Consider the following 24,147-nt stretch of genomic DNA (forward strand, 5'->3'; position numbering starts at 1 on the left):
CTGGTCCACTGTCAGCCTCTGTGCTGTCCTTGCTCATAAGGATAAAGTGCTGATGTCAGATTGTCAGTGATTCCCAATCTTTGAAAATTGAAATGATGGGGAGCAATCTATCTATCTTCAGATAACTACACACGCAACTCCACTAATGTTAAGAGAGACCATAATCTACTTTCTTCGAGTCTATTGCGGACATTCATGAGAAGATTGGTTCCGAATGCATGGTATTTGATAAGCGAAAGGAATCGATTTCTACTGCTGCAGTATTGCAAGGCTAGCTATGCAGAAAGGTTCAAGCTAATACGAAGAAAAAAACTAGACAGGCACAGCAGTACTATACAATCGCATGCTTACTTCCAAGCACAACGCTATGCAATTCTGCTGATAACGAAAACCAAATGAAGCAAGCCAGCAAGGTATAGAACTATAGACTGAGATGGAGAAATCACAAAACCAACTAACATATCTTAGTACCGGCCACATGTGTTCAAACTTGGCGCTTAACAACAACAGATGCCTGCAACGACTAGAAAATTTTAATTAAGCTGCTTTGTGCAGCTTTCGCCCGGAGCAAAATGAATGAATGATGTGACATGCACACAAGCTTATTAAACCCCTTTTGTTGATTGCAAAGAACTCCACATAATCTGAAAAGAAATGGTAAATAGGGTAAAACAAAAAGAAAAATATGAAGATCTGTACTTACTACTCGGTGTTGAAGAGCAATTTGCTGACCAAAAACAGCAACAAACCGAAACCAGAAGGACTAAGACTGGAAGTGGCTTCATGACCAAATAAGCATGAAGCTGCTAGCGTCACAACTCACAGATACAAATAATGATGCCGGAGCATCCTTCACTCCTCGTAAACCCAGCTAATCACAGAAAATAAAGTTCATCTAATATGACCGAAATCAATGTTTGTCATATTAAACTATTGATATTGGCAACAAAATAAATAAGAACTTTTTGCTGTCTGGGTGGCCCGCTTAAAAGAACTTTGTTATCTACATACTAAACACCCAGCTCATCCCATAACAAGTTACATCAAGATTTCTATAGGTGACTAGCTACAAACGTAAAGAGGCATTCTATAGTAATCTTTAGTGAATAGTTTCCATAGTAGTCTCAGAGGCCAGAAGAAGTAGAACATATACTTGCACAACATATTTTGCAGAAATCAAGCTAGATAGAGATCTGAACTCTTATTCTCCAGTGTAACTAGATGTTACATCAGTATATATATCACTTTTTCTTCTACAACAATAATCTTGATCACATAATATAATTTCCTTTTGTGTACAACAAAGCACTATTCTACCTAACTAATGGTTTCCACTTCACCATTCTCCTATTTTTATATCACAAACACAGCATCTAATCCTGTAAAGCATAGAAAATGTACATCTATCTTGCCCATAACACCGGAGCCAATCCCATTCCATGTCTTTGAGAGTTTTAACTCAAAATCAAATGGTAAGAATTTAACGCTTATAATACTCCGGACTGCTATAAAACTTCCGAACAGTAATATATAGCTTAACCGCTAACCTCATTGGTAGACACAACAAACAGAGCAGGTCAGGCTAACCTCATTGGTAGACACAACAAACAGAGCAGGCCACAACAAACAGATCGAGCAGGCAGAACCTCCAAATTCGGCCGCTCCTATCTCTCCGCCACCGTAACCAAAGCCTGAGTCTTCCTCTGCATCGCCAACAACACGTTGTGCCATGTGTTCACTCTGGAATTGGCCTTTCCGTACAGTCCCACATTCACATCCTCCAAATCTTTGGCCTTTATTTCCAAGACCTCCCTCGGCTCGGCGCCGTCGAGCATCCAAATCAGGCACGAGCAGAACCCTTTCGAGATCTCCGAGTCGCTATCGGCCCAGAACCTCATTCGCCCCAGCTCGTCCAGCTCGGCCTCCAGCCACACCTGAGTCGTGCAGCCCGGGACCCGGCTCTCCGGCTGCCGAGCCGACTCGCTGCACGGCGGCAGGTTCGCCGCGTAGTGTAAAAGCCTCTTCACGCGGTCTATCGGCTCCGTCAGAGACTTGAATTCCAAAACCAGCCGTTGCATCTTATCCGCAACCATGTCAGAGGTCCGAACCAGAGCTGGAGCCTCCGTCAAGCAAGATGACAGCGCGGCAGGGTTTCGAATGCTTGATTTGCAAGGAGCATACGAACCAAAACCACTATGGACGCATTTGATTGATTTCGACTCATTTCGTTGCGATTTAGGGTTTGAGGAGCGAGTGAAGAAGAAGAAGGAGCAGGGGGGAAGAGAGGGAGACAAACTAGGGAGTGTTGGTCTTAATGGGGTGGTGGATGAGTTCATGTTCGTTTGGATGGAGAGGGAAAGAAAATTAAGGTCAGGAAATGTCAGAGAGGAGGGAGTTCGTTAGTTGGTTAGTTGAGGAAGGAAAGGAGAGAAAGGAAGGGAACTGAGATAGATCGAGCAAGAAAATTGGAGATGGATCCTTGAACCGCGCACCGTCTGTTTTGACTGACTGTGCAGAGATGAAGATTTCAATGGGGGTATAAATAGCAGAGGCCGCAGGGGATCAGTGAGACCCTCTGCCACGAGAAAAGTCGAGACGAGGAGGCGCCAAAAATTATGGATTTTGTAAAGAAAAAAAAAAAAAAACAATTTAGAGAAAAATTATCTTTTAAAGCATAGCTCGGTGGCTCGTGATGTCATGTACATAAGTAGAGTATAAATTTTGATGTGTAAAATATTTTGAATGATTTATTTTGATAAATCGCATTATAGGTGGTGCTAAAACTCAAGTTGGAATATCTTTTAATGGGTGTTATTTTCTTGAGCTAAATTATTTAAATGTTAAATTTAACTTCTATATTGCTATTTTGTTGAAGTGATGAATTATCTCAAGCTTAATTAAATTTTTAATTTTTTATTAAACTAGCTAGTTTGTTTGAAATGCCTTAAATCATACAAAACTCAAACTAATTGCTTGTAAAACGAAATTATTAGTCTGGTTGTTTGTTTTGCCTTGTTATTATCTTGTTCCTCATAATAATCTTCCTCCATGGCTCTAAAGTCTTGATCCTTTGTTCTTAACCACATCTTCTTTCTTGAAAAACCTAACCACCTTGAAAGGACTTTCGTTTGTGGACCGATCGAAGTCATTTGCCTGAATAATCCATCTAGAGTGGGTATGCGATCCAAATTCTTTTGCATTAAAGCAATTGACCAAAAATGTAAGGCACTCGAAAATCAAGACAGAGACTAGACTTCTGCAGGTTTAGATAATCGAGGAAAGATATGGACAGTGTTAACTAGCTACAACTACAAGAAGCATCTATGCATTATTGCATTGCAATGATTGCATATAACGTACATATAACAAATTCACATCAACGTGCTTACCAACTTATCACTTATCATCGGCAAGGGAATATAACAGCTAATATTTTGGCAAATTACGGTACATTGTGTCTTAATTTGGTATTTGGTGGGATGAGCTTGCACCTTTTATAATATCGTATATTAATAACAACATTAGAGGCAGTCTTCTTTAATTTCGTTTTAGTTAGTCTGTTTTTATATTTTATGAGGTATTGGTTTTGGTCTCCCTCCTTTTATTCTTCTTCTTTGATTAATAAAATAGAGTGATAGGGAGGTTTTATTCCTCTCCCATCCTCGATCATTAAGCAAAAAAAAAAAAAAAGTATCATTGGTTACTATTACGTACTTTCATTTAGTATTTGGGATCTAGTTCTCGGCATTTCAAAAGAATTAAACCCTTATAAAATCATGCTTTTGTACTACTACCCTACAAATTAAAAATTGATAAAAAAAACTCTAATGTCCCGAGTAAATTATTGTTAGATTAAGAAAGTAATTAACTCCACACCTATTCTTTCCTTCATCATACTCAAGTCCATACTAATCATTCTAATTCCTACCGGTCAAAATCACAGATTCTAAATATCTGTTGTGTTCGATTGTGATATATGAGTACAGAATCAGTTACCTGAATCATGATGATCAATGAATAGCTTAATATAAATGAGGTTAAAAGTTCCAAATTTATTCTTCGCATATTCATCAAGAGGTTATTATACTCTGGTTTTTCTATTAGATTCTAGACTATAGCCTCTAGCCGGCCCTAATCACTAATGAAAATTGAAAGAATCCACTTATTTAAAACCAAAAGGAAATGGTAGTGGACTGAATGTAGCTAAACAATGATTCAATATTAGTTCATGTAAGCGCTTACGTAGCAAATTCGCTTAATTAGGAGAAAAGATCGGATTTTGGGTGGAAAAAGCCATCTTTGTAACAATCATGTTTTATCCTTTGTTATTCCACTTATTCTTGTAATTACACGACTCATGATTGAAATTTAAAATCTTACCCCAGCAGCCCAGCTTACTGGGTGAGGCCCTAATAATGGGAATTGACCTGGAGCCATCGTGTTACATGGATATATCAAATTTAAATAATTATATAATAGTAGACCATATCAAATTTAAATAATTATATAATAGTAGACCATATCAAATTTAAATAATCATATAATAGTAGAGGGGTCAGCATCATTAATTTGGGATTTGGGATTTGTGGTTTTTTTTTTTTTTTTTTTTTGGGATTGGGAGTGAGGTAGCAAGTCACTTCGCTTACGTTAGCGAGTTAGTAACACACCCACCTAGTCAATATTCAGACCGAGGTCCATGAGAGTATCCCAACAAAGTCAGACTAATCTCCCGCCACAGGCGCATGAATCTGAAGACCCCTCAAACCTGCTTGCCATAAACTAGTGGGAGTTGGGACTCGAACTCTAGACATAGAAATTTCATACTAGACAGCTCGACCAACCTTACTACACCAGGTGATTAATTTGAGATTTGTTTTAATAGTGTTAACTTCTTTTAGTAATATTTTTTAATAATATGAGATGCTATTAGTTTGTTAATAAACGAACATGTATAGATAACAATTTGGTTATGCTAAAATAATTGGTTTATTTTAATTTCTCATTGGTACATCTCCTTAAACCTTATTAGGTTTATCCTCCACTAACTACACTGTAGAACAAATAGAGCAGCCCCATGAGTTTCTACACCAAATGATATGGTCTGGTCTATAATCCCCAAATCTTGTCCGCTCCATACTTCTGCGGCTTTGCAGGAACCTGCAGTTACTCTCGAGCCGGGAAGTGCTTTTGCCAAGTCTGATTTTTGTGCAGTTATAGTAGTTTTTGCTGAGTTCAGGTTGAAAAAAGCAACATATATTTCTCCTGTAATTCCAGAAAGACGTATACTTAGATCTACAACAGAGAAATATGCACTTGTAGTCATGGTGGATCTAGTAGTGGACTCCTACTGGCTAAGAATCTGTTCTAAATCGAGTTTGAAAATGACTTTACCTTGTCTTCCGGTGGCTATCCAAGCACGAGCTCCTTTAGAATTGGCTTTAGCTGAACAGAGGATACAACTTGTAAGTTAAAACCATGATATAAACAACAAGCTTCAATTGACCAAAAGAAAAACAACAAGTTTCAAGATTCACTAAAGAATCAAATCGAAAAAACAAAGACACTCTGTTTCAAATTTATCACTACCTTTAAAAGAATTTACTGTTGCACATAGGCCAGAATAGCTATTTGCCAAGGTTCCATTGGGGTTCAACTCCCACATCTGTTAATATCAAGTATGTCAGGTTCCACTTGAGCTAATATAAGTTAAGAAAACTACTATCTTGAAAACATTTAACCCTCAGCGGTGTATGCAAGAGACATCACATTTGTATAGATCTATGAATCAGGACTCGAGGTACCTGATTTGCATCCCATCTGCAAGGTGAAAAGAAACCTCTCTTTAGATCTTTCGAAGTAAGCTTTCGTTTTGGAGAACCATGCAAGCACATGTCCTCCCTGTCACTAGCTAACAAATTGACCTTCCCCTGGTATTGCTGTTTGTGCATTATGTCGTCCTCGCTATATAAGCATTGAAATAAGAATCATCAAATTGTAACAGAGAAGTTAACCATACTACAACGGCGACCATTGGATGAGGGATAGATAAAGCACTCTTACAATGCCAAAAGAGATTCTCTCTTGTTTAAGCAAAAAGGTGTCCGGTATTTCTTTCTCGAGTGTTCTTTCCAGCAGATGTGTTCAAGATCTTGGTCAAGAGCTTTAGCGGACCACCCAATTGCTTTCTCATCTGCACAGCTAGTGAGACCTAGAACATGTGAATCTGAAGTCTTTAAACTTTTTAATTGTCTTCTTGATTGCCAGGTGTTAACCAGATCATCATTCTTGACGTCCCTTTTACTCGAAGTACTTGAAATCAATGGAAACTGTAGATGCAAAGTAATAAGCTTCCTGTTATCATTACTAAGATTTTTTTTTCTTGGGTTCTTGAGAAAAGGGTGGTACATACCTCCTTATTGTTGGAGCTAAACGAATTAATTTCCAGCAAGGTAGGATTTGTGATGAGGCTAGTTGTGGCATCATCAAGCTTTCTCACATCCCCTCCAAACATGAGAGGAGACTTGGCAATAGACCACAAAGTCATCTGTGAACATAATTAAACTTGGTCAAGCACTCAAAGATTTCTCAGCAAATTATAAGGACTAAAGACTTATTTGTCTTTCTACAGCAAGTACCTGAGTTCTTTGCTCGTCTAAAGTGAGTTTCGTTTGTCTGTGTGGACCGTCATTTGAACCTAATACATCAGAAAACCAAAGAGAAATTATGTTTCTCATCCATCAGAAGTAGAACTCGAATTTAAACAGTGCAAACTAAGGTGTTCTAGGGAGCTTCCAATGTGGCCGGGACATAAGTAAACATATAATGCCATATGATGAACAACCTTGGTCCTATTTATTGAACTGGTGGCATATATCAATCAACATCCTTCGTCTATCTAATGATATTGAAAGGAAATCCATTGCTATAGAAAGGAAGAAATTTTGAGTCCTATCACCTGGATCGGTAAGCCATCCCAGGGGGAGCATATCTAAGTCAGGCCATGACTTTCCCAGCAAGCCATTAGCTCCTATCAAATTCGCAGCAGCAAAATCCCTAACATGGAAATGTATCATGTGATGATGACAGGTTACTAAAGATGAAAAAGAAATGTATTGTGTGAATTTAAGCCTCAACTGAAAAAAACATGTTATTCACCTGGTAACATCAAAATGGGCTACAACATCGCCCCATGTGTCCCAATCATCCCCTGTTATACGGTACATATTGACTATACCAGTTAGATCTTTGGCCAGCGCAGGTGTTGCTTGGGTTCCAGGAGAGAGAGAATACACCACAGGATGGTCAAGTTGCTTTAGAACCTGGAAAAAAAAACATGCATTATTTATGAATTTTGAGCACCCACTTTCCACCAGAATATTATGGAGGTTATAGGACGTTTTTGGCCTAGAGTGAGAAGGGGGGTGGGGTGTAGCATACCTCCGACACAACGGTTATTTCACCTACATCTATGTCTTCACCAAACACACAATCATTTTTCACTGCAAGAGGGTGAAGGAAGAAGCAAATCACTAACAAAGTTAACATATACAGTATGGACTTGGCAACCGTATGAGGAGAAATATCTCTATTATATGTTAGGGATAATAAATAACAGAAGCAATGACAATACTGTACCCAGCAAAAATAGTTTCCGCTCATGACAACCTACTCACCAAAATCAACACCCCACTCGTCATACTGTCGATAAAGTGATCTTAAGAAGGCCTTCCCAGCACCCAATGTAGTGTTCACACTCATGAAACCATTTTGCATCCATGCGCAACGCCTTTCATTGATCCCTATGTCTTTTGCAGTCCATGTTCTTCCAGACTCTTCATAAGCAGTCCCCTGATAAACATAAAAAATTACTTGAGCAATCAGATCGATTCTAATAACTAGTCATGAAATTCTCTTGTTGCATGACTTGCATCAGTTATGCTTTAGATGACATATAGTATTCGTATCGTGTGTGCCTTCAGTTTCTTCATCAATTAAAAACTACCAACAGATGATGCATCATTCGAAACTCATGCAAAATATAATGATAGCGACAATAACGAAAATGAAGGTAATGGTGGGATCCTAGGATAAAGGTTTCCTTGTGGCACAAAGGAGCAATACCTTGGTGACATCCAAGATAGGGGTATTCGCATTTACTGCCTGAGTACTAATTCCTCTCATAAGATGAATTCCAAACTTCAAACCCAGCTGATGTACTTTTGATGCCACTTTAGTGAACCCATTCCCACCTTTGGAGGAAGGCCACCTACCTGGGTCAGGTATAGGCCTCCCCCATTGGTCGATTACATCAAATCCTAGAGAATCAACGTAAGCGCCTGGAACCTTTCTCCTGTACCACAGGTAATCGACAACAGCATACTACATTGAAGAAGAAAAAATCACATCACAAGTTATAACACTTCTCATACTTGGAAACAAATAAAGCAAAACAAAAGGAAATTCAGTTCTTGTGCATCCATAAGCACCTCATATCCATGTGGAAGTAGCTGCTTAGCTATGATATCAGCACTTTCCAAGAACTCTTCCTCGGAAATAGTCCAACAAAAGGAGTCATAGGAATTCCAACCTCTGGGTGGGGTGCTAGCATGTTTTTGTGATGATACCCTAAATCAAGAACACCATTTAAATTTTGCACAGATAGTTTGCATCATGAAACCCAAAAACCTTGAAATGATTCACTTAAATTCATCAAACAAAAACATTAAAACAGTACTAATAACACGAATTCATTTTCAGCCGCCATGATTCTTGGGAATGACATAAAAAATAAAAAAAGATATATAATAAATAGATACATTTAATGTTTCCAATAAAGAGCATTGATTCCCAGTTCCAAGAAATTTGGAAACAAAGTTTCGAAAACTGGGTATCATAAGAGCAATGATTTGGGCTCAGAATCCCAAAAAGACAGAATATTTCAACACCAGAATATCACCCAGATACACATTTACAATAAACAAATGGAGTTGACATTTCTCAAGCGTGATCATGAAAACAAATAATGGGTCATTGACATAGTGCTCATCTCTGTATTTACAATCCAAACACAGAAAAACTAAGCAAGATGATGATGGCATGGTAAGGATATGAGTGATTTGATTACCTCTGGGTGTGAAAACCCAGGAACAAGCAGAGAAAACTGAAGGCTAAGATTTTCTTCATTGCTGAAACTGAGCTGAACTGAGCTCAGCTAGAGTAGTGTTGGGAATTTGATTTGAGGAGAAACGAAAGAATCAAAGAGCAGTTAAATGGAGGCAAACTCTGATCCTGACAAGTTACTGGCCTTGGAGACCAGTATTTATACCCACTTTTGGTCTTATCTGAATTTTGCCGTAATTAAATAACATAATTATTGAGAATCTGAACTACTTAATTCCATCCCACAGGAAAAAAAAAAATACACAAGGGAAATCCCAGGATAAAGATAAAAGATACAGAATGGAAATTTGGATTTGTTACTAAATACTGATTCTGTCTTCATACATATCCTTTTCTGTGCTATCATGTTCGCTCTGAGTTGGTTTGAAACGCATCATCTCATTCTTTTGAGGCAGAGTGAGTTGGTATGTGATGCCCATTCCTTTACGTATTAGCAATAAATTACACAACCTGCCAGAGCCGGCTGTGCTATTCGGAAGTGGACTGATTCTTACAATCGAAAAATCGGATTTGGAAATGATTCTACAATGTTGTTTTAGATGCACATTGTCTTCGATGCAGTCTTATCCTACTTTGAATGATTCAACAAGGTACTGATACATGACAAACATCTTTCACATTTCTCTAATAATTTACACAGTTATGATGATACATCGAAGCTATCTGAATTTCTCGACACGGACCAAAAAGATTTGTATACCCTAATTTTTTTCCTCCTTGAGTTGTCCAGGACACATTTCATCTCACAAATATGGCATCCGAGATCTTGGAGGAGATGCTTCTAATAATCAGTGTTGAGTTTTTTTTTTTCTTTTCCATTTGATATCCTTGTACTTCAAGCTTTGCACATGCAAGGAGTTAGAGGATTCTCCCACAAGTCATAGTTAGGAAAGGTCGCTTCTGGTAATCCGGTCCGTGTTTCATGGGTGATAACCACCTCCTCGGCAAAGGTTGCCCACCCCATGTAAGGGTCTCCAAAGGATTTAGACATCAGCCCCTTGTCTGGTTTTATGGATTTGAGACGGTGACCCATGTACCTGCGTGCCCCGATGATCAGCTTGGCAAAGTTGCCTCCATGGGTCATTACAAATACATCAGACTTCAAGCACACCAGGAAATCAAGTGCGGCCAAGCTAGTCACATGCTTCCTGAAGTGATCCAACTCCTGCTTAGTTGCCAACTCCTCCTTGGTTACCTGTTATGAACAATTATAATGAGCATATCAATGAAGTGGGAGAAAAGGATTCAAAGAGAAGCAGCATCTGTTTAACCCCTAATTTTCAACTTTCAAAGGATTATATGGTGATCTTAAACAACCCCAGCTACAATTATCGGGAAAGAATTTTCAACACTGACAAGTCACTTTCAAAATATTTGAATAAGTACTTTTGAAGATATAGTTTTTTCAAAATCAATGAACTGTCTACAGCAGACAAGATCACCAGTAAAACTTCCTTAAAAGTACATACCAGATTTGGAAACATGTTCCTGAGTGGTGCCATTCTGTTGTGGCCACCATAGACCTGTCCTGAAGCAACGTAAATTTGAGTTTCTTTGGGATACCCCATTGCTCGTAGAATCACAGCTACTTCCCCAGGCTCAAGGGGGCATCTCCCTTCCTTCCGCTTCTGCAGGGCTAATTGCCAGAGATGGGTACCATTCTGCATACCAAAATCATCAAGAAGAGTTAAAGAAGAAAAAGGGAAACGACCACCATAAGACTGATGTATTTTAAGGTTCCAACTGATGCCAAAAGGTTAGCCAACTGCATATTCTATGTACCTTATATCGTCTTGGCCATTCTTTTTCTCTGTACTTTGCCATTAAAGCTTTCTCTTCCCTTGTCCCCACAAAATCACAGAAGGATAGACCTACCATCCCCTTCTCAAACCTAAGATGCAGGGCCCTGCCAAGTGGAAAGTTGTTAGTGAGATCCTAGCAGGAGTTTGACCGGTTTTTCCTATTAAATGGAAAGGTACATACATATAAGGATTGGAACTTCCAGTGCGGTTTCTCATCCTTGATGCCAATAAATCAGCCATCTGCTCTATCTCAGGAAGAAATTTAAGAGCATGATAGTTCACCCTGCACCTCAGCCTGTTGATTTCTTGAGGAACATTGTCATACCTGAAACAAAAATGGCATGATATTGTAAGGTTAAATATAGTTGAGTCATTCCCTAATAGCTTAAGCTTATATTTGGAGGAAATATAACAGCTTTATCCAATCAATAATCAGATTTCATAATAGAAAAGCTGCATGTAATTCTTTTTTTCTTTGAACCAAAAGGTAACTTCTGAGTTCAGGGCAGCCACACATGTATAAAATTTGTGACTAACCCGAGTCGATCAACAAAAGGCTTCAGGGCCATTATCTTCTTCTCCTTGATTCGAGGCAGAACATTGTCGATGTAAAATTGCGCTGGTGCATATTTTGGAATGTTTTTAACTGTTCGTCTAAAGAAAACATTTCACAGATATATGTCAGTTGCAGCTACAATAACATATATAATACAAAAAGATACTTTAGAAGAGAATTAAAAGAAAACAATTCACATATATATGTCAATTGCAGCTACAATAACATATATAATACAAAAAGATACTTTAGAAGAGAATAATAAATACTGTCACTATGGCTTGATTTACTAAGATTCAAAGAGTGTTGTTTAGGATTTCTATTAGCACAGGAGGAGTACAATGTAAAGAATACTCCTTTCATTACTTTACATTTTCTCCATTTTCAGTAAAAAGGTGTTTTGTCATCAGAGAGAGAAAGAGAGCGACTAACCTTATGCTAGAGAAGAGCTCCGTTCTGTCAGTAAACCACTCTGGAATGTCACGAACAATTCGTACATCATCCTTCAGGTAATCAATGAAATGATCAACATCAAAGATATCTTCAAATTTCCTGCAGATATTATCAATTTTTTTTAATGAATTCCAAAGCAGTACACCATTAAGAAATGAAAGGCAAAGTTACAGAAGGATTTTTTGATAAATCTAAATATAGGCAAAAGTCTTCTAAAGGAAAAAAATTGAAAATTTTTAGAGGGGAGATCATTTCAATTTTTTAAGATCAGTAACAGAGACAACTAACATAAAAAATGATGTCCTTCTGTTGTTAGATTCTGTAAACACTGTTTAAGAACTCATCCCGATGATTATTATGAAAATGACAGTAAACTCACGTTTGGTCTTTCCAAATCTGGTCTTGCTTCAACACTGGCAAAATAAGAGTGGCATTCATGATTTTGGCCACACCTACAGCATTGCATATCTGCATCAAAAACGCACAATGGTAAAATGTTGCAAACCATGGCCAGCCAGTTTACACACTACAATACAGCAGAATCATCCATAGATTATTTATAAAACCCAATTACAGAACAATTATCTCATACCAATATGCAAATAACCAACCAGACTAGTGCACATCTCCACCCTTATCCTACTCTTAAGGAAGTTATCTGTTTTCCCCATTTACTTCTAAAAAAGGATAATTGATGGAACACAAAACTGAAAAAGTAAACTAGTGAACAATTTGTGTGTAAGAGAGAAGCTCAGCCAAGCTACAATGTCAGAAGCAAAGACCAACCAACCTCTCCTCGCCACAGAGAGAGTAGCAAACATAATGAGATTAGAGCACAGAAAGTGAGATAAGCCGATAAACAAAGAGAACAAACTGACTGTTTATTAGCAGACAATATCTTATCCCTCTCATCAAGCCATCCAGCTGAACATCAGCTGAAAAACATGTTATCGTTCAAGCTGTAACAGACTGACAGTTAAAGCTAATCGCTTCTAACTAGTCCATACCAGTCTCTAAACATCATTTAACTAACAGGCTAATCTCTCTGCTTAGAGGCATTGTGACCAAACTGTTAGGAGATTTGACCAAGTATCTTAACATCTATCTACTTCATTCTAACACTGCACAAATTTACGAAAAGAAAGGACATAAACTTTCTTATCACCGTCCAAGTAAAAGAGTAGAACTTACCGCAATTCTTTGTTGATTTAGACCACCCTCTGCGTGAATAAATATGTAGCCAGTTGTTTCATTTTCAGGTGGAAGATCTGCACATAACCAGAAATAGAAACTTTACGACCCAAAGAGAAGCTTCACTGAAGCTTCAAATTGTGCTAACAAACATCATAGATCTAGTGTACATTGCAGTCCTAAGCAACCGAAACAAGCTTAGCTTACCTGAAATCCCACCGGCGCGACGCTCAGCGCAGGGCTTCCAAGATGTGGTTGCTGAATAAGGATTCTCCCACAGCGACGGCGCTTCCTTGACCTAAAATAGTAAAGAAAATTGTTCAATGTATGCAATTAATCACAGGCATTTGAAGTTAGCAAAACCAAAACAGCTTCAAACACTTACATGAGGACAGTGAAGAGTAATGCCATCCTTTTTACACAAGTAAGGAGCATTCTACAACTCACAATAAGAAACAAGTCAACCACCAAATCACATCAAACAACTAAATTTTCCAGAACAAGAAAAGCACAAAGAGAATCGATACCACGCGCTTCACGATTGCGAAAATGAAGACGAATCCGAGGAGCGCGACTACGATGAGCGCGAAGAGTGAGATCTTAGAGGTCTTGGCGTCGTCGCCAAGGAAAGGACAGAGAGATTGAAGATGGGACCAGAACGGACGGTCGCGATCTTTGTAGGGATGGCGACCGCGACCGTCGTCGTCGTCTTGGTGAGGCGGCGCGTCGGAAATCAACGGCGAGGAGTCTTCGTCGCGCTTCATCGGCGAAGAAGTGGCGCGCGGCCCAAGGGAGATGGAGTGCCGGAGCTCCGCCATTGCTCGCTTCGGACTGTAAGTCATGTTTTGTGGGCTTTCGTGTGGGAGGAGAGTGGGGCATAAGCCAAAAGTGCGTGAAAGAAAATCACAATGATTGAGTGCGGTAGGGAGCATGGGACTTTCTGTGGGTGAGCAAATAAATGAAGGGTAAAATGGTCAATATATTGCATCAAATAAAATAAATATTTGGCCATGCGAATGTTGATTTTCACCAAAATCGTCTACTGTTTGACTTAGTTAAACTAGAAATCTTTACACACGCAATGGGTGTGGGAGAGTAGGTGGTTGTAACTTGTAAGAGGTGGAGTGAGTGATAAAGTAATTTTGTATAATTTTAATTTTATTTGTTGCTATCAGTAAACAGATTTTCTATGTTTTTTAATTTTTAGGGGTTTTTAATTATGATTGACAAAACCTCATCTCTTAAATACAATATAGATAAGTTATCGATTTTCAATTCGGATAATTTTTTTCAAACATGATTTTTACAAACTAATTTAAAAAAATAAATAATTCAAATTATGGAACTATATTGCCGAAAGTATGCAAAGGAATTAAGTGAAACAATCTGAATTTTTTTTTTTTTTTTTTTTCAAGTTCTCACGGTACTATAGTTCAAATATAGTTTTAGCACTTACGAATATTTAAGCAGTCTTACGGTCCCATAGTATCCCTCAGTTAGTCACTTATGAGTACCTGAAATATCTCTATATGGACATAAGAAGCCAAACAGGTTAGGACGTAAATTTGTCTCAAATCTTCATATGATACTTAAACTATCACGATATTCAAATTTTGATACTTAAAAGTTTCCCATGTCAGTCACTTAAGTACTTCCATCTAGTCACCAAAACCAATACCCATTATTTTGGAAATAGATTCACTATTTGCGATTAAGGATCTGTTTGGTGAAGGTGATGATTGGTATGTGGAGGGGAACCTAATCAAGAAAACGAAAATCCTTTTCCTTTTCTTTAGTTCAGTTATTTGTATATATACTCCACGGAAATGTAATCAAACAGCGCATAGGCACGTACTTATGTTTCCTGCATTTCAAGCTTAGTAGAGAGTGGACCACCTTGACTAATATTAATATCTGACGTAAACATTTCAATTGCTTAATGCAATGCAATTTCTCAAAAAAAAAAAAAAAATGCATTTCCCTTTTCTGATAAAATATATATATATATATATAGTTTTTTACGAAACTAATACACCGCACGAAAGTTTACAGTTAGGATATAAAATTTTTAATTTATGGTGAAACGGCCGCGTTTGGAAGGGGATGGGCCATTTTGGAGATTCAAAAGGTCTACCGGCACTAACCGAAAGCCATCAGACACAGCGCCTAGCAAGCCAGCAAGCAAAGCACCGCTTGTACTTCGAAGAAGCCACAAAGCACGCTGTGACCGCCACATGGCGGCCACTGGAGCTTTTCCGTCTTCTTACCAAAACCGTAACCTCCAATTTCCCAAACCCTTGTCCTCCTCCGCCGCTTTTGTCATCATCAAAGCACCGAGCACAAAGACGAAGAAGCACAGCACCAATAGCATCAGGTGCGAGATCACCAGCACCAACAATTGGACCGTCGAGCCGGACCGTCCGGTTCATTTCTTCAACAACAACTCGCCGGACCACCTTCGGGTGCCAATGGCTTCCGAATCGGCCGTCAAGAAGGTCTGCCTCTTCTACTGCGCCGAGACCAAAGAGCTCGCTCAGAAAGTCGCCGCCGAGTCCGACGGAATTGAGCTCCGTAGCATCACCTGGAGGTGAACCTCTCAATCTGCATTTTGAATTTATTCAAAAGAATTGAGATTTCATTGTTGCTGAAAATTAAAAAAAAAATTCGGTGTTCAATTTTATTTTTTTGATAGGAAATTTGCTGATGGATTCCCTAACATTTTCATACCCAATGCTCATGCGATTCGCGGACAGCATGTGGCGTTTCTGGCCTCGTTTAATTCTCCGTCGGTGATTTTTGAGCAGCTCTCTGTAATCTATGCATTGCCCAAGTTGTTCATCGCCTCATTCACGCTTGTGCTTCCATTTTTTCCGACTGGGACGTCGGAGCGTATGGAGGATGAGGGAGATGTTGCCACTGCTTTCACACTGGCAAGGGCATTGTCGAATATACCGATTTCGATGGGAGGGCCGACTAGTTTGGTTATCTATGACATCCACGCCTTGCAGGTAGAACTGCGCATTAGAATACACAGTTCACTTGGTTAATGAATTTTTCGACCAACTCTGACCGGATTGTTGTTGTTGTTGTTGTTGTTTTGTGCATGTGTAGGAGAGGTTTTACTTTGGCGATAATATCTTACCGTGCTTTGAGAGTGGTATCCCATTGCTTAAAACTAGGCTTCAACAGCTTCCTGATTCTGACAATGTGAGGCTTTTTTCCTTTTTTGCCTTCTTGTTTTTGATGTATGAGTTATGGAGTGTAGATGTTTATAAGAACAATAAATTTTAAAAGCTGTTTTATCCCTGACATGCTGTGCTGGTGTTTTCATGGGTCAGGTAACCATTGCTTTTCCTGATGATGGTGCATGGAAACGATTTCATAAGCAGCTACAGCACTTCCCAACTGTATGTGTTTCCTTATATCAATGAGGATCTGGTGCTTATCGTATGTGCCTGTGCTTTGGATTATTTTGACTCTAAGGGTTTGATCGTCGAGCTCTATGAATTGGTTATAGTGGAAAAAAATAGGATGGATATGCCAATAAGCTGGACAAAAGTTTATCTTTGCAGGGTGCACTAATTCACACACTGTCCTTTTATATCATCCTTAATATTCCACCTTAGTTTAAATAGTTCCATGTTCCTTAGCTGGCTGTTTACAGCTGTGCATGTTACTGCATGAAGGCTTGCTTATCTATGTTATCAATTGAAATGCAGATTGTTTGTGCCAAAGTTCGGGAAGGTGACCAACGCATTGTTCGTATTAAAGAGGGAGACCCTAAAGGACGGCATGTTGTGATTGTTGATGATTTGGTTCAATCTGGTGGCACATTGATTGAATGTCAGGTATCCAAATCCTGAATTAACTTCTTGCTGGCTGGCTCATATTAATAAACCTGAAAAAAAAAAAGTGGAAAGGTGGGGATGATTGGTTTGCTTAATTGGATGCCTAGTGCCTAACCGTTTTACCATATAAATTTGATCATAATAAAATGAAGAATTTAATTGAGGTAGAATAGATACCATTGGCCAACAGGGTTGGAACTTCAATCTAAAATGGATGTTAGAAACGTTTGCTTCTTTCTTGCTGGTTGTCACATTGTCCTGCTTTAGGTTCATTTTCCAAGGGAAAAAGTTTGTCCACTTGTTGATAAGGTAATCTGAATTGCTATGTTACATTCTTGTCTTGTTTTAGAAAGTTTTAGCCGCCCATGGAGCAGGAAAGATAAGTGCTTATGTAACACATGGGATTTTCCCTAATAGATCATGGGAACGCTTCGGAAGTGATAAAGGAGGTATTACATTCTATACTACTTCCTTTTGCTCCTTTTGCCTCTGGTGTTTTATTGCTTTTCTTTTGTGATTCACTTTCTTTCTCATCTAACAGAAAATAAAATCTGTAGTCTTGGTGTGATAACTTTCAAAGTACAAGTTCTAATCTCCTTGTGCAACCTTTCTTGTTACAAGCAGGGAACCCTGAGCAGGGGCTCACATACTTCTGGATTACAGACTCGTGTCCCACCACAGTGAGAGATGTGATGCACAATCCACCATTTGAAGTTCTTAGCCTTGCTGGTTCCATAGCGACTACTCTTCAAATGTAGGTGAAACAGAAGCATTGAATAAATGTTCTTTCTTCCTGTTTTTTAGTGTCGATGGATTTTGGAGTCATTAGGCATAGAGAAAGTATGCGGCTTTGAGTACTTATGCGGCTGAGAAATTTCACTTCTTGCAGCAATTAGACGACCAAATGATGCCAACTTTCAGCGGCATTGAAAAACTGTTGTGCATTTTTGTTTTCTTTGGCTGTACAAACTGTTGTGCACTTTCATGACATTAAATGTTAGCTTTACTTAGTGTGAGTTAATAAATGGGGATTGAGAGCTTAAACTCGGGGGTAAAGCAATATTGATAGGGCTACTTGTGATGATTGTTACTATTAAACATCAAATATCAACGGATCAAGGGCTGAGACTATTGGATCAAACGTGGAAACCCGTTAAAATGTAATTGTTGGATCAATAATACCAGGCCCGTGTACAGACTACAGAATGAGCCAGGCCTGTTGAAGGTCGGTCTGTTTATCGACCCGGCATAAAACTCCATAGCTTGGGCACATGTCAAGGTTCTGAATCCTGATTCCTGATCCCTGAAAGAAGACTACCAACATCTAGTTTGATAAAAGGACAAGCCAAGAGGGTCCATAATTCGATTTTGACACTATGCCAAACCTCCTTCATCTGTATACCAAGAGCAGACTTGACAAGATGTTTTAAGTTCCCAAATAAATCTTAACGTTACTTAATCTGTATTAACGATTCTCAACTCAACGTTAATGGAAAAGTTTACATCAAATTCATACCAGTCAACTTCTGACTGGTAAAAAAAGGTGTTGCACTTTTGTCATTGCATCATGACCTTTATTCTTGTACGGGTATCTCAGGTGAGTCTCTCCAACCTGACCTTTATTCTTGGATTCTGAACTCAGGTGAGTCATACTCAATACACGGAAACAATGCTTGGCTCCATCATGCAAGTCCTTCCTTCTTACAAGTCGATCACAATTTGACATGGATAGACTTGTAAGAAGCAATTGGTACAAAAAGAAACGAATAAATTGAACAGATAAAAGAGCCAAGCACTTACGGTGCGTTTGGATGAGAAAATTATAAAAACCGTAGGAATTTATAAATGATGGAATCTTTAACTCCATCAATCTAAAATTTCATTTGCAATTTCTATTGTTTGATTGCATTTATTTAGGATTTGAAATGTGTAATAAATTAAAAAAATTTGAAACAAATAAAAAGATAAAATAGAAAAAAGTCTTGTTTTGGAAATAAAAATTGAATACTGCAAAGGAATTCGTAAATGACACCTATTTTGGTGGAAATTAAAGTGAGGTATTTAAATAACAAATTCCTTCGTTTTTTTCCACAGAGAAATTTCCAATCTGATAAATACCAAATGAGAGAATTGACTGTTAGGAATTATGAAATCCTCACTTTCAATTAAATTCCATCATTTTTTCCCTCAACCAAACACACTCTTAATGTACAGCCGTACAGGGCAGGGTGTAAGTAATTTACAACTGGAATGACAAATCTCAACATAAACACGAAAAGTTTCTATTTCCAAAACGAGGCCATCTTTAGACCTGCAGAACAATAACAGAGAAACAAGGATGTGCTTTAGATCCGGGTACAACAAAAATATTCATTTAATTGTCAAGGAGTCAGTTACTAGACAATATATATGCTACCAGCTACCTCAATGACCCAATGCAAAAAAATATTCAATTCAAACTGAAGTTTTATTGTTAATCTTGCATAAAGAGGTACTTACATAAAAAACAAAGCATTGTTGGATGCCACCTGCTGTCGAAATCTGAGGAACAAACGTATGATCTGTATGCTACCTGTAATTGGAGAAATACTAAACCATATCCCTCCTCTATTCCTTTATCTCATCTACTCATCTATTAAACACACATGGCAGGCCTGTGTCTCACTTGTTTAGATACCTTTATGTAATTCCAGAGCCTTTCTAGAGCCTTGCCACTGTCAATAGCCTCTCTGGCTCTATCCAGGGCCACAGATATGTCTTCTGCACCATCACATCCGAGCAAGTGATCAACCATTCCAGCATTCAAGACTATTCGATCATAAGCCGGTCCCTTTTGACCATGAAGAGCTGTTAAACCCAACTCTATATTCTTCAAGACCTAAACTTGAACAAAATGAAATTACATGTCAAGAAAGAAATATGAGTATCCTACTCATGCCCCACAAGAATTCTCTCTCTCTCTCTCTCTCTCTCACACACACACACACAGGAGGGAAAGAAAGGGGTTTGTAGGAACTTCAATTAACTTACCGATCTGTCAGTTCTTGGCGTATCAGTGGGTTCGAAACCGTAGTCTACGGCATTAACCTCCAGGTTAAAACTCTGACGTGAAACCCCTGCAACCCAAACTTTCCGGCTTCAGTTTTCATGGCAGGAAATTGATTCATAAACCCCTATAGTTATAGATCTTAAAAACTGCAAACTAGATCCAGTTGAGTGAACAAAGGAGCACAAGATGATATAGAAACAAACCATCAACTTCACAAGCAGAAGCCATGCTCAGTGAACGGAACCCTGAACAGTAGTTTACAGGAATTCCTTTTGATGAATTTACTGAGCGCAATCTCGTTGTCATTGAGAGGGCCCCTTCCTCACCCTGCACTAACAGTAAAGTCAAAGTTTAGTTTATTTGCATCAGACAATTTCTGAAATTCTTTTAAAGTTTTGATATATATACTTGAACTCAAACTTAAATACAATATTTTGTATTTCATTGAATTAGGATCAACAATTGGCAAAATTCCAACCTTCACCACCAAGCCAGAATGAACACCTCTTCTTTTCATAAGCATTAAGAGTGAATCCTCATAACCTTCATGATAAAATCCGGTGACAATTGCTTCCTTCCCCCGGGCCTGTCAACAAATGGATACATATTTCACATTCTGTATAGTGCGCAACCGAAACTTCCATGCTAATGCTGGGTATTTGTCACTTTAGTTGACACAGTGTGATTTTTTTTTTTTTTTTTGACTTTGTCAAGGGGAACCCAAAGGTTTCCTAGGCCCAAGATAAACCCCTTCAGCGCATGTGAAATGCTCCAACTGTGCATTGCAGCACAGTGCCTGACCACTTTGACAGCTTCGAGGTTCGAACCTAGGTTGGGGAGCATACCCAACTAGGCAAGAACCACTAGGCCACTTGCAGTGGTTGACACAGTGTGATGGCATGTACACATTTTGTTATTATGGCATATTAATGACCTTACTAGTCTCTTAAAGTTAAATTAGATAAACCAATAGAGGACAAGTATACTAGAGAAATCCCATCTGTTATGAAATATATTACACAGTTTTCTCTCTCCAAGATGGAGTCGGGATTCTCATTTGACAGCTTCTTTTCCAAGAATAGCAAGGATCTTAACTTACAAACACTTTTTTTAGAGCAATAAGTGATGAAAAATACCTTCACAAATTGCTGAACCTTTTCAGATGTTGCCAGTGGGGGGCGTTTCTTGATATGCTCCCTCAACTTTAATAATGAATATCTGCAAATGTATATAAGTATGGTTATCAGTTTCATTTAGATTGCAGTACATCCATAACTTATTCAGATATTGGTGAGAGATTGAGATTCACACAGAGATGGGCGGGCTTCGCGATGACTTATATAAGCAAACCCAACTTCTTCATCCTGAAATAAGAAGTTAGAAGAATGTAAACCCAACACAAAGGAAATTAGCGAAACAAAAAATAACGAGCAACTGTAGCCAAAAGTATCTGGGAACAACAGAGACCTCTAGAAGTACTTTTGCCTGTGACGGGGTTAAGCTCGTATCTGCTCCCATGAACTTGAGCATTTGTTCTTCAGTAACACCTCCCTGGAAAACATAAACCTGGTCAACAAGAGCTCATTTGATTTCCATTTTCCGGTCAATTTAGGTTCCCAGAGCCGAAAGCTTACCTTTGGAGGCATCCATTCAGCACCATGAAGCAGGGATGATTCAGCATAACAAGACCTAACCGCAGAAACAAACAATGTGCTACGAAAGAAACGAGTGTTTCCATCATAAGGTTCACCATAGTGAGTTAATGATTTCACATCAGCAATCGGAGTTTCACCTAATCAATCAATGAATCAATACACAAGTAAATCATCCACCAGAAAAAGATAAAAGAAAAAGCAAACACTATCTGCTACAATCAAACTAGAGCTATTACCAAGTTCATCATCAAATGCAAGGCAGTAAGCTTTTAATTCACGGTCTGTTTCTCTGTTCATACGCTGACCTATTAACAATGCCGAAAGCAATGATTCACTTACTCCGGCGGACGTCCCATCCTCCGTCGTCGATTTCAACGGCAGAACGTCTTTCAAAACACCTTGCACTTCCTCATACCCGAGGTGGCCGCCGGCCAAGACCTCCCGGAGAGCACCGACCAATCTCATATCACTCGTCCCGTTCCCAACGAATTGCGGCCCGATCGAGCTTCCTATCCCCATCAACGACCCCTCCGGGTCGGCGATGAACACCACGTCCGGCGGCAGCTCCCGGACCAGAAGCGGCCAGTACCTGTCCATCGCTCGCGTCTCGCCTTCGCTCCATTGCGTCGCCTCCGGGAAACAATTGGCGCGAATCGTCATGGCGGCGAAGAACGCTCCGAGCTGCGCCTTGGAGACTGGCTCCTCATCCTTCAGCGCTCCGGTGGCGGATCTGAGAATGGTGTCAAGTACCTTCATCGCCTGGTCCTCGCCGAGAGGCTTGGTCTGGGTAGGGCCGGTGCAAACCCTAGTTTGAGCTTCCAGCACCGTCGGATTCGGCCTCGGCAACTTGAAGTCTCTATAAGAAGATGAAACCGTTGGATTTCTGGCATCCGGCAATGAAATTCCGGATTGGTTAACGGCCGTGACGGAGTCGAGAGCGGCTCTGACGGTCAGAGCTGGGTTTCTAACGGCGGAACGGTCGCCGTGATTGGCCGGGAGTTTGAGGAATGTTCGGGTGTGGGAGAGAGTGAGGTGTTGGGGTTTGGCGGTGGAGATGGAGGTGAGAGAAAGAGGGTGTGGATAGAGAAGAGATTTCATCGCTGGAGAAATGGGAGTGGTGCTGCTGCACCTGGTTTCGTTTTCGTTTTCGTTTTTGTTGGTGTTGGTGTTGATGATGATGGTATGGCCTGGTGCTTCGGGAAGCTCGCAAAACTGGTGCGAAGATGCTTACGCATTTTTATATTTGGACTTTGAAATTTTTCGGATTTAATATTTTATCCTTATCGCACACAGGCACAGTATCATATTAAAAAGATTTACTATAGTGGATGAAAAATTCTGCAGAAATAGATATAACTTGAGAATGATTGGAGATTAAGTCTTAATTTACCAAAATTTATCAGATTCTCTGAATTTCCAAACAGGTATAACAAGCATTTTTGGCAGAAATTATTGACAAAATCCTAAAGATTGTTGAGCAATTACACTTTTAGTTTTTTATGCTTTGTTGTTTAGATTTCTGGACAAAAAAAAAAAAAAGTTTTACACACCTAGGTCATGATATTCAAAAGTATATGAAATTTCAAATTTGTCACGTTTAACACGATAACGACTATTTGAGTTTATGAGCGAAAACTGAAAAAAAAAAAAAACTCAAACTCGACCATTTAACTTTCATATTAATTGTGGTGTTCGTTGAATATTTTGTATTGATCGTTTTAGTTTTTGAAAATATTTAAACATTTTAGTTTGACATTCAAAGTGTAGTCTTTGAATGTTTCTAGCCCAAGATAATGGGTGTGTTTTATGGTTAGAGGATGGTCCTCCTTGACTCATGTCTATTATCGCTAGCGATATGCCTTTGACTTCCAAATTACGGATATGAGTACCTCACGTACCTCTGTGCCTAGAGAGGGTGCTAGGAGTACACAAAATCATTCTCATGCTTGTATTGATTTAATCTAATGAATAAAAGTTTATCTTTATCTCAAAAAAAAAAAAAAAAAGGGTAGTCTTTATGTGACTTAGTCAGTGAAAATGTATATTTTATTAACTAAAACTTAAGTATGAAAATTGACATAATGTGAAACTTAGAGATCATTTTGGCTATTAAGTAACATTGACAATGCGGTGAAAAATGCTATATATGGACATATGGTCATCCAATCTTTAAGGTTTACTCTTCAAAACAAAAAAAAAAAAAGATATAAATAAAGCTGAATGACAATATAACATAATTGAACTTGTGTAAATCTAACCCAACAATTTAATAGAACTATACAAGAATGTGTGAGAAGATAATTAACAAGTGCCTGAAACTCTCATTGCATTTAGGAATTGGTTGATATGACAAATTTGAGATCGTGTAATTCAACCTATTGACTTTCCATCAGCTTTTTCAGTATTGTTTTAA

General features: G+C 38.8%; 5 protein-coding genes across 5 annotated transcripts; 1 reads left to right on the top strand and 4 right to left on the bottom strand.

Annotated features, from left to right (window-relative positions):
* Window positions 1-1,190: 1,190 nt before the first annotated feature.
* LOC133709617 (sufE-like protein 2, chloroplastic) lies at window positions 1,191-2,575 on the bottom strand. The gene is made up of 2 exons (XM_062135409.1): window positions 1,588-2,575; window positions 1,191-1,547 (listed from the first exon to the last, which is right to left on the bottom strand). Exon 1 carries the CDS (start codon window positions 2,334-2,336, stop codon window positions 1,665-1,667), a length of 672 nt encoding a protein of 223 aa, XP_061991393.1. The 5' UTR covers window positions 2,337-2,575; the 3' UTR covers window positions 1,191-1,547; window positions 1,588-1,664.
* Window positions 2,576-4,901: 2,326 nt separating this feature from the next.
* Window positions 4,902-9,406, bottom strand: LOC133709196 (uncharacterized). The gene is made up of 14 exons (XM_062134859.1): window positions 9,125-9,406; window positions 8,487-8,625; window positions 8,122-8,379; window positions 7,674-7,848; window positions 7,438-7,499; window positions 7,156-7,319; window positions 6,956-7,053; window positions 6,636-6,694; window positions 6,410-6,544; window positions 6,061-6,326; window positions 5,802-5,961; window positions 5,587-5,662; window positions 5,392-5,442; window positions 4,902-5,262 (listed from the first exon to the last, which is right to left on the bottom strand). The coding sequence occupies exons 1-14, from the start codon at window positions 9,181-9,183 to the stop codon at window positions 5,042-5,044; spliced, it is 1,923 nt and encodes a 640-aa protein (XP_061990843.1). The 5' UTR covers window positions 9,184-9,406; the 3' UTR covers window positions 4,902-5,041.
* A 372-nt stretch (window positions 9,407-9,778) lies between these two features.
* LOC133709197 (protein PECTIC ARABINOGALACTAN SYNTHESIS-RELATED) lies at window positions 9,779-14,054 on the bottom strand. The gene is made up of 11 exons (XM_062134860.1): window positions 13,710-14,054; window positions 13,568-13,618; window positions 13,390-13,480; window positions 13,183-13,259; window positions 12,371-12,459; window positions 11,971-12,090; window positions 11,520-11,636; window positions 11,164-11,307; window positions 10,963-11,086; window positions 10,650-10,841; window positions 9,779-10,375 (listed from the first exon to the last, which is right to left on the bottom strand). Exons 1-11 carry the CDS (start codon window positions 14,022-14,024, stop codon window positions 10,016-10,018), a joined length of 1,680 nt encoding a protein of 559 aa, XP_061990844.1. The 5' UTR covers window positions 14,025-14,054; the 3' UTR covers window positions 9,779-10,015.
* A 1,233-nt stretch (window positions 14,055-15,287) lies between these two features.
* LOC133708028 (ribose-phosphate pyrophosphokinase 4) lies at window positions 15,288-19,341 on the top strand. The gene is made up of 8 exons (XM_062133478.1): window positions 15,288-15,769; window positions 15,875-16,190; window positions 16,294-16,389; window positions 16,521-16,589; window positions 16,902-17,030; window positions 17,380-17,479; window positions 17,655-17,784; window positions 17,920-19,341. The coding sequence occupies exons 1-8, from the start codon at window positions 15,417-15,419 to the stop codon at window positions 17,924-17,926; spliced, it is 1,200 nt and encodes a 399-aa protein (XP_061989462.1). The 5' UTR covers window positions 15,288-15,416; the 3' UTR covers window positions 17,927-19,341.
* On the bottom strand, window positions 19,166-22,946 carry LOC133708027 (uncharacterized). The gene is made up of 10 exons (XM_062133477.1): window positions 21,971-22,946; window positions 21,714-21,871; window positions 21,547-21,630; window positions 21,391-21,443; window positions 21,216-21,297; window positions 20,558-20,665; window positions 20,283-20,406; window positions 20,061-20,146; window positions 19,530-19,908; window positions 19,166-19,341 (listed from the first exon to the last, which is right to left on the bottom strand). The coding sequence occupies exons 1-9, from the start codon at window positions 22,830-22,832 to the stop codon at window positions 19,666-19,668; spliced, it is 1,800 nt and encodes a 599-aa protein (XP_061989461.1). The 5' UTR covers window positions 22,833-22,946; the 3' UTR covers window positions 19,166-19,341; window positions 19,530-19,665.
* Window positions 22,947-24,147: the final 1,201 nt, after the last annotated feature.

Source organism: Rosa rugosa, chromosome 5 (assembly GCF_958449725.1).
Source record: "Rosa rugosa chromosome 5, drRosRugo1.1, whole genome shotgun sequence".
Lineage (NCBI taxonomy): Eukaryota > Viridiplantae > Streptophyta > Magnoliopsida > Rosales > Rosaceae > Rosa > Rosa rugosa.

Bases quoted from the DNA above. Each gene is read 5' to 3' on its own strand.
- LOC133709617 (XM_062135409.1), bottom strand. From the start codon at position 2,336: ATGAACTCATCCACCACCCCATTAAGACCAACACTCCCTAGTTTGTCT.
- LOC133708027 (XM_062133477.1), bottom strand. From the start codon at position 22,832: ATGAAATCTCTTCTCTATCCACACCCTCTTTCTCTCACCTCCATCTCC. The intron at 21,631-21,713 runs GTAAGCTTTCGG...TATGTTTTCCAG, and splicing joins CTGAATGGATGCCTCCAAAG to GGAGGTGTTACTGAAGAACA. The intron at 21,444-21,546 runs GTCTCTGTTGTT...TTCTTATTTCAG, and splicing joins AGGCAAAAGTACTTCTAGAG to GATGAAGAAGTTGGGTTTGC.
- LOC133709197 (XM_062134860.1), bottom strand. From the start codon at position 14,024: ATGACTTACAGTCCGAAGCGAGCAATGGCGGAGCTCCGGCACTCCATC. The intron at 12,091-12,370 runs GTGAGTTTACTG...TAATATCTGCAG, and splicing joins CAGATTTGGAAAGACCAAAC to GAAATTTGAAGATATCTTTG. The intron at 11,637-11,970 runs GTTAGTCGCTCT...TGTTTTCTTTAG, and splicing joins GAGCTCTTCTCTAGCATAAG to ACGAACAGTTAAAAACATTC.
- LOC133709196 (XM_062134859.1), bottom strand. From the start codon at position 9,183: ATGAAGAAAATCTTAGCCTTCAGTTTTCTCTGCTTGTTCCTGGGTTTT. The intron at 7,500-7,673 runs GTGAGTAGGTTG...ACCCTCTTGCAG, and splicing joins CGAGTGGGGTGTTGATTTTG to TGAAAAATGATTGTGTGTTT. The intron at 5,263-5,391 runs GTAAAGTCATTT...CTGGAATTACAG, and splicing joins GATAGCCACCGGAAGACAAG to GAGAAATATATGTTGCTTTT.
- LOC133708028 (XM_062133478.1), top strand. From the start codon at position 15,417: ATGGCGGCCACTGGAGCTTTTCCGTCTTCTTACCAAAACCGTAACCTC. The intron at 16,590-16,901 runs GTATGTGTTTCC...ATTGAAATGCAG, and splicing joins AGCTACAGCACTTCCCAACT to ATTGTTTGTGCCAAAGTTCG. The intron at 17,031-17,379 runs GTATCCAAATCC...GTCTTGTTTTAG, and splicing joins GCACATTGATTGAATGTCAG to AAAGTTTTAGCCGCCCATGG.